At 40.3% G+C, this 9142-nt stretch overlaps 1 protein-coding gene across 4 annotated transcripts in view; it reads left to right on the forward strand.

Annotated features, from left to right (window-relative positions):
• ppox (protoporphyrinogen oxidase) overlaps window positions 1–9142 on the forward strand; it is a 62044-nt gene that overhangs the window by 30917 nt on the left and 21985 nt on the right. For all 4 annotated transcript variants that reach the window (XM_050045818.1, XM_050045819.1, XM_050045820.1 and 1 more), the window contains 3 exons: window positions 3536–3668; window positions 6649–6793; window positions 8657–8850. In XM_050045818.1, coding sequence (XP_049901775.1) covers window positions 3536–3668; window positions 6649–6793; window positions 8657–8850 — 472 coding nt within the window. The remainder of the gene's footprint in view (window positions 1–3535; window positions 3669–6648; window positions 6794–8656; window positions 8851–9142) is intronic.

The raw sequence follows: 9142 nt of genomic DNA on the forward strand, positions 1-9142 counted from the left end.
CTGTCTCTCAGATTAACTCATATCGCAGCGGTGCCTGGATAGCGTGACGTGTGTGGTTGTGCTGCTGCCATGGTCCTGCCAGATGCCTCCTGCTGCTGCTGCTGCCATCATTAGTCATTAGTCATACTTCTACTGTTATTATACACATATGATTATTATCACACATGTATACTGCCAGATACTAATATAGCCAGAACTACAACGATAATATTATTACGTTCATTAATGTTGTAAGCTACTGTCATTACTGTCTGTCCTGCATCTCTCTCTCTCTCTCTCTCTCGCTCTCTCTCTCTCTCTCTCTCTCTCTCAAGGGTTTTTTTTGGGGGGGAGTTTTTCCTTATCCGCTGTGAGGGTCCAAAGGACAGAGGGATGTCGTATGCTGTAAAGCCCTCTGAGGCAAATTGTGATTTGTGATATTGGGCTTTATAAATAAAATTGATTGATTGATTGATTGATTGATTGATTGATGCCCTGTCCTGACAACTTACTGGTCTATGATTTTCAAATTTCTATCTGAAGCACTTAATACTGATTTCCAACCCAATGCAGCAGCAGCCATATTTGGAATCACAGTCGGCCAATACTCCGTATTTAGGAAAAGCCACAAAAATATTATTGCCTTCACAACGTTGCTCACTCACAGGAGAATTTTATTACACTGGAAATCAAAACACCCCCCTAAAGTGTCTTTGCGGTTAAGTGACTTGATGCTCTTCATACAGTTAGAGAAGATTAAATATTCACTTAGGGGATCTAGTGACAAATTCTTCTCCATCTGGAACCCAGTTTTGACACATTTAAGTAAACTCAAAACTTTGCCTGATGCCCAGTAATAAAATTTCCCAATTCAAGATATTTAATCATATAGTGTACTATGCACAGTTTCACTAATAGAACTGGTAAAGTGTATTTATTTATTTATTTATTTATTCTCTTCTCCTTCCCATGTCCTCTGTTGTGATTTCTTTCTTACACCCCCCCTCTTTTTATTTTATTTATTTATTTTCCTTCCCCCTCCCTCCTCTATTGAAAGTCACTTTATATCTTTGTCAAGGCTCAAATGGTTTTGGTACTCTGTTAATCTTTGCCTTACATTCCAATTGTGTATAATGTCCCTAAGGAATAATTACTGTGTACAATATAGTGTACTTCTATTACTCTTGCACTGGTGCAAGCTTGTATGACCGGACAGTAAGCATGAACATGGTGGCGGTGTGCGTGGCTAATCGTGGCCTCTCATGTATCTGTGTATGTTTATGTATGTGTATGTACTGTGTGTGGGCACATGTACTTATTTGCTAGTCTGTATACATATACTCTCTTTTCTTGTGCTTCTGTAGTTGGGTGCTCTCCAGGTTAGGGTGGGTGGGTTGTTCGTTTGGAGTGGGAGAAAAGGAAAAATGGAAATATCATTCCAAGTACTTACTGTGTTAAGTATATATTTACTGTATTTTTGTACTTGTTTGGATTTCCAAATAAAAAATATTATAAAAAAAAGAAAGAAAAAAGAAAATGCTTCCTGTTAACATAAACAAGTTCATCCTGTGATGGCTGAGGGCTAATTGTTTTCACATTTATTTACTATAACAGTTTCCCAGCATCACCTCTAAGTGTCGCCAAAGGATCAACAGCTGTAGAAGCGTGCTTACGCCAGCCATGAAGTTGGCGTGAGGCACCGCACATATCCACGGTCATTTCACTCTTGATACATCTGAACTTTGATGTGGAAAAGGACGTATGCCATGTTTTTGTGCGTACGCACCTTTTGTACATGAGGCCCCAGGTAGTCAGCAGTTTCCTACCAGAAATGTCCAAAGTCCATTTGCCAGCCTACTTCTTAGCGATCGTCTGATCATAAAATCTCTGAGCTTCATCAGGCAAGTTGAAAGTGTGCACATCGGGGGGGGGGGGCGCGCTACACATTAACTCAAGGGAAACATTATTCGACAAGGGAACACATCTCGATACAACACCGGTAATAGACTCCACAGAGGTAAGGCGCTGTTGGAATGAGCTAACTGTTGCTTGCAGGTTGTCCAGTGAAGCTTGTAGTGGTTTAGTGGACTCTTGAATCAGAGAAGAGACGTTGTCCCGAAGTGACTGCCTCTGTTTGGCGAACTCTGCAGACAGCTGGTCCACGGAGATAAGCTTAGCTGTGATATCTCCAGAAGTTTCCGGAGGGCTGATAGCAAACGTGGCTAGCTTCTCGGCTGCATTTTTGCTAACGTTAGCATGTGTAGCTGGAGTTTTGTCGTGGTTTGCTGGTTTTGCTCATTTTGCAAGAAGTTTCTATTGTAAGTCTTACTAGGCTGACTTTCCTTAAGGTTCCAAAAGAAAAGTATAGTTAAAACAAGATTTATCAAGAAATAGACTGGGAGCCCACACACACCCATCCTCTCCCTACATTCTCCGACCGGAAGTCCCATACTGATAGTTTATTTGCTGTAGATTGTTAGGACTCCCATTTTTTAACAAGATTTGTATACAAAAATAATTTAAAATAAAAGTCACATAAAATGGTCTTGCATCTTAAGGAAAACAAAATGTGCTAAGGTTTGACTTACAAATGAGCAGTTAAATAAACCGTGAGATCAATATGAAACACAGGTGTAAGAAAACAAAAAGCAGCAGTAGTGATGACATTCATAACAGCGGGTTACTCTCATTTTCTAAAAATTCTAAGAAAGAATTCTATTTTGATAAAGTGTTTTGTTTTACCTCCAACAATACATGTCAGTCTCTCTAAAGCTAAGTAGGTTTGAATCTTTCCTTTTTTTTTTTTTTTAAGATATTTTTTGGGGCTTTTTAGCCTTTAATGTACAGGACAGACAAGCGTGAAGGGGGGAGAGAGAGAGGGAGTGACATGCAGCAAAGGGCCACAGGCTGGAGTCGAACCTGGGCCGCTGCGGCAACAGCCTTGTACATGGGGCGCCTGCTCTACCACTAAGCCACCGGTGCCCCGTTTGAATCTTTCCTAAAGAGAGTAATTTTTCTCCTGGCCTGAAGCAGTACAAAGTCTATCAGCAATGAAAACAAAGTTATCTGGGTGTATAGCTAAAAATCATAGCTTCCTACTAACTCTCTTGAATGAAAAGCCAATAATTAATTGTGGCTCATGACACAATACAATAAGAGAAAGTAGGACCAATGCAAAAATGAAATTAAGTGTGTGTGTGTGTGTGTGTGTGTGTGTGTGTGTGTGTGTGTGTGTGTGTGTGTGTGTGTGTGTGGTGTGTATGTGTGTGTGTGTGTGTTCTGACAATATCACCAAAAGCTGAGCATTTTTGTTTTTGTAGATGTTGTAGCAAGCTGCTGTATTGGATTGCATTAGATTTTACAGGTGTACCTAATAGAGTGGCCACATGGTGTATTTTCATTGTGAATGTGAAAGAATTTTCTGCAGAAGCTTAGATGAATATGCTGGTTAGTAACCACAGGAAATCCCACATTGTTATCCTTAACTGTTGGCATTAACTGCTTTATCAATTTCCTTTTATTCCTCTCTCTGCCTGTCTCTCTGTCTTTCTGTCAGTGGGCTTTTGCGGACTGTTCCACCCTTCTCTCATCCCCTCCTTTTGAGTGTTGCCTTGGAGATACTAGTGAAGAAAGGCAAGGAGGATGATGAGTCGGTCCATTCATTTGTTTCACGGAGGCTGGGAAAGGAGGTGAGGGGAACAGCGTCACAATGATCTCAAACTGTTGTGATATCCAACTGAAACCAGCATGATGTATAAACCAAAGCATTACCTGAATGGCAGCATAGCATAGCATAGCTTAGCATTTTTTTGAGTCTTCCTTAAAAGGATACTTGATTTTCCCCAGTATGACCACTGAAGCTTTACATCCAGCTGAGCTTTAGAGGACAGAAAGAACACACAGAGCCAAGACTGTGGAGTTTGACCTCCATCACCTACATGGGAGGCATGTTTGAAAGGGATCTCTTTACTGATGAAGGCCAAACGTTTTGGCTTCTACAAATAAAGTAATCTTTTGTCTTTGCACAACCTTTGTCCATCATTGAGTATACAAATGAAATGCAAGTGTTGTAAGATAGACTTGGAAAATGAGAAGATTCACTTTTATTGTTGTGTGTATATACAGTAGTGTGTACAACCCAAATTCTGAAAAAGTTGGGACACTGTTTAAAACTTATAATAAAGACAGAATTCAATGATTTCCAAATTCTTTTTGACCTATATTCAGTTAAATACATACAGTCCAAATACAAGATATGTAATGTTCAAACTGATAAACTTTATTGTTTTTTTTTTTACCCTGATGCTGAATTTGATGTCTGCAACAAGTTCCAAAAAAAGTTGTGACAGGAGCATGTTTACCAATGTGTGACATCACCTTTTCTTTTAACAACAGTAAGTGTTTGAGAACTGATAACACTAACTGTTAAGATTTGGAAGGTTAAATTCTTTCCCATTCTTGCTTAAGTTGTTCAACAGTCCGGGGTCTCTGTTGTAGATTTGGGCTTTTTAATGCGCCGTAAATGTTCAGTGGGAGACAGCTGGAACATGTGAAGAATGTGTCTTGGTATTGTGTTGCTGGAATAAGCAGAGACGTCCCTGAAAAAGACGTTTGGATGGCAGCATATGTTGCTCGAAAATCTGTATGTACCGTTTAGCAATAACAGTTCCGTCACAGATATGCAAGCTGCCCATGATGCCATGGGCACTAACACAACTCCATACCATCACAGATGCTGGCTTTGAACTTTAAGCTGGTCACAATCTGGATGGTCCTTTTCCTCTTTAGTCCGGAGGACACAATGTCTATGATTTCTAAAAACAATATTAAATGTGGACTCCTAAGACCACAGCAATCTTTTCCACTTTGTGTCAGTCCAGATGTCAGAGAAGTCGGTGGTGTTTCTGGATGTTGTTGATATATAGAATTTTTTGAATAGCCTGTGATGTTCCTCAGTTCCTTCCACACCTCTTTGATGTTGTTCTGTTGCAGCTTACTCTCCACCTTTCTTCTGTAGTCCACCTTTGCCTTCTCAGTCTCCCCTTCAGCTCATGTTGAACCTCCCTGAGCCACTCTTTTTCCCCTTGCTTGAACACCAGCTTTTTCTGGTTGAGGAGCTGTTTGATTAACCCAGGGTTTATTATTGGGGAAGCAGCGTACAGTCTTTACTGGCATCACAGTGTCCCTACAGAAGTCCATGTCCATGTTGCTGTCCTGTGGCTCCAGTAGTACAGTCCAGTCTGTACATTCAAAATTCATTCATTCATCCTTGGCATTTCCATTAAAACAAATCCAGTGTCTTATTCTCCCTGACGGGACAGTCCACATACAGAACAAATAGTGTTGTTAAAATCTCCTGTTATTGCAATGAATGCACTAGGATGCTGGGTCTGAATCCTAGCAACACTTTCATGGATGACGTCACACGCCATTGCCGTTGCTGCCCGCAGTGGAATGTAAACAATGATGACAATGTGCAAAAACTCTCAAGGCACAAAATACGGTCTAAGACCAACTGCCAACAGTTCAATATTCTGACAGCAGATCCATTTATTGTTCACAAGCAGGATCAGTTCCCCACTTTTTGGCGCTCGCCTTCGCATCCCTGTCCGCTCGCACAGTAGAGAAGCCTGTTAGGTTCACACAGCTGTCAGGCACGTTGTCATTCAGCCACGTCTCCATGAAGCACATCAGACTACACTCCCTGTGGAGTCGTCGGCTCCTCACCAATGCCAGCAGTTCATCACACTTGTTGGATAATGAGTTTACAAACCCATTATTACTGATGGCAGGAAGGGCTTGTATCTCCACCTCCTAGCCTTTAGCTTCACTCCTGCTCTGTAGCCTCTGAATGGCCTCCTCAGCTTGACCAGTATCGGGCGTTTAACTCTGTAAGTGGTTCCTCTCAGAGCCAGAAGATCATCCCTCGTGTACACAACTTAACTCATCACATTTGAAAAATTAACAATCATTAAAAAAGAAAATACACACTCACAAATGACAAAGAACAGGAGCTACTTAGACTTGCTGCCACTCTGACCTGCGTATCATTTGAAAAAAAAAAAAGACTTTCACTTTGTATGGTAGAGTCTTAACTTGCTTTTGTAGATGCAGCAACCAACTGTGTTTACTGACAATGGTTTTCCAAAGTCTTCTAAGCCCATGTAGTAATGTCCTTTATACAATCATGTTGGTTTTTAATGCAGTGCAGCCTGAGGAGATGAAGGTCACGGCCATTTAATATTGGTTTGTAGCCCTGCTTATTACGTGCAGAGGTTTATCCAGATTCTCTCAATCTTTTGATGATATTTTGGATTGTAGATGGTGAAATCTCTAAATTCCTTGCAACTGTGTGTTGAGAAAGGTTGTTCTTAAAATTGTCGACAATTTGCCCACACAGTTTTCACAAGGTGACCATTATTGCTTGTGAACTGCTGGGTCTTTGGAGGATGCCCCTTTCAGACCCAGTAATGATAATCTGTTTCATACCCAGTAATATAAATCTGTTCCCAATTAACCTCTTTGGCTGTGGAATGTTCCAAACTGGTGTTTTTAAACATGGGTATGTGTGTGTGTGTGTGTGTGTGTGTGTGTGTGTGTGTGTGTGTGTGTGATATTACTGTAATATTACTTTTGATTACATTTTCTTCCTCTCTTGTGTGTGTCTAGCTGGCAGACATAGCTGTGGACAGTTTGTGCCGTGGTGTGTTTGCGGGGGACTGCAGAAAGTTGAGTGTGCGTTCTTGTTTTCCTGTCTTGCACAACGCAGAGAAGAGCAGAGGTTCCCTGACTCTAGGCATGCTGCTGGGCTCAGGTAAACTTTAGCACTTACTATACTGTCAAACTTTTTTGTTTTATTTTCCTGTGTAGTTCTGTGAAGGTATGGGAACATAACACAAACAAGACTGGGGGCACACGCACAAGGAGCATAGACACCTTAATGAATAGCCACATACAATCTAATAATAAATCAAAAATGTAGAGGAGATGTCTTTAACACCTCTGTCTTGGGTCTTTACAATATCCAAATAACAACAACAATAAAGAGCAAAAACATCTGCAACCCATGATCCCCTATGGTCCAAATCAGAAAAGAACAAACAGAAGAGTAAACAAAGGAAATTGTGTGTGAGAGGATGGAAGTACCTTAAATTTGTATGCAGGTGAGTACTAACCTACTGTGACTCGTGTTTCCGAACATAGCTCATGAAAACATACAATACAAGTGAAGAGCTTAAACAGTCAAGTCACAAAAAAAAGTATATCATTGTGAGCTTTACAAAAGTAGTATGCATGTGCACTGAATTGTATTGAGTAGTTAAATACACTAACTGAAATCTATAAAGAAAAATGGCCGTATTATGGTGATCTGTTGGACTCAGATGTGGAACTCAGCTTGTGGAATTGGAGTCAGAACCAGGCAGCTTGTAGAACTGGAGCCAGCACCTGTCAGCTTGTAGAACTGGAGTCAGAACCTGTGAGCTTGTGGAACTGGAGTCAGAACCAATCAGCTTTGAGAACTGTAGTCCGAACCTGTCAGCTTGTGGATCTGGAGTCAGAACCTATAAGCTTGTAGAAATGGAGTCAGAACCAAAAACATTTAACCAACCTCTGCATGATCGAAAATGCTCTAAACTGAAGCCACTTTCAAATCCCACGCACAAAATCTGTTTATCAGTGCCTCAGATTAATGTTCTGTTTTCTTTACCTTATTAAACCTTGGCTGTTAATTATTGCAACATATCTGCTCTGAAACTGCAGTCCTTTGTCTACTTTATTTTTTCAAATTGGTTTTGGGTTGCCCATCCCTCTAGCCATTAATCTGTCTGCATTCCCAAGAATGCGATACCTTAAGAACCCCTTGAATGGATTTCTTCAAATTTGGCATGAATGTCCTCTTGAACCCAGCGATGAACTGATTTAATTTGTGTGGTTGTAAGTCAAACGTCAAGGTCACTGTGACCTTGTTTGTCTCATCCTTGTGAACACAGTATCTCAAGAATGCCTTGAGGGATTTCTTTTCAAATTTGGCACAAATGTCCACTTTGAGTCAAGTATGAACTGATAAGAATTTGGTGGTCAAAGGTCAAATGTCAAGGTCACTGTGATAACTCAAGAAATCATATGCTAATTATGAGAAGATATCACCCAGATATCTAATGGGATAAAATGATGCAGTGATGACATTTTATATCCAAAAGGTCAAAGGTCAGCTTCATTGTGATATCATAATGTTCTGCAAAAACACTTTTCTGGCCATTATTCAACATCATATCTCAGGAAGATTTTCTGTGCCGTATATAATGGGACTGTGGGTAAGATGTGTTTGAAGCATTCATGTTTTCACAGACATGGATGTAAACTGTAACTGCAACTTCACAGGTTTGCGGGGGCATACAACCACAAGGCAGTAATTCTAGTTTTGATTTAGGTTTTTTTTAGTTTGTTTTAAATGTAGTTGTAATGTGTAAAGCACTTTGACTTGTGTCAGACAGGCTCAGTCCTTATTTTACTGGATACGGTTAGCACATTTGATTTTGGATGTGCTGTAACTTTACCCAAAGAGAGGATTATTCCAGTGTATTTCAGTTTGTTTCAGTTACATTAAGAGTAATAGTATCATGTGGTCTGCAGTCTGTGTGCGTTTTGGGACTAAATTTGTGAAAAAAACCTGCAGGTCCCTCTTCTGTGGTCCCCCCTGGCCCTCTGGCGCAAAGATCTATGAAAGAGTCATGGGCCCAGTGGTCCCTGAGCAGGGGACTGGAATCCCTCCCAGAATCCATTACAGAGCACCTACAACAGACGGGGAAGGTAGAGCTTCACAGAGACGCAGCTGTGGAACACATCAGTCCTTCAGCCTCTGGTTGGAAGGTTAGTGAGGAGACTATAAACTACGTTTACGTGAATTTGATTATGAATGTGATCTTAAAATATAGCTGGTTTAGCATGATATACATACATACATATATATATTTATATATATATATATAAATATATGCATATGTGTGTATATATGTATACACATATATATATACAGTGGTGTGAAAAAGTGTTTGCCCCCTTCCTGATTTCTTACTTTTTTGCATGTTTTCCGCACTTAAATGTTTCAGATCATCAAACAAATTTAAACATTAGTCAAAGATAACACAAGTAAACATAAAAT

The sequence above is a fragment of the Epinephelus moara genome, chromosome 6 (assembly GCF_006386435.1).
Source record: "Epinephelus moara isolate mb chromosome 6, YSFRI_EMoa_1.0, whole genome shotgun sequence".
Classification (NCBI taxonomy): Eukaryota; Metazoa; Chordata; class Actinopteri; order Perciformes; family Serranidae; genus Epinephelus; species Epinephelus moara.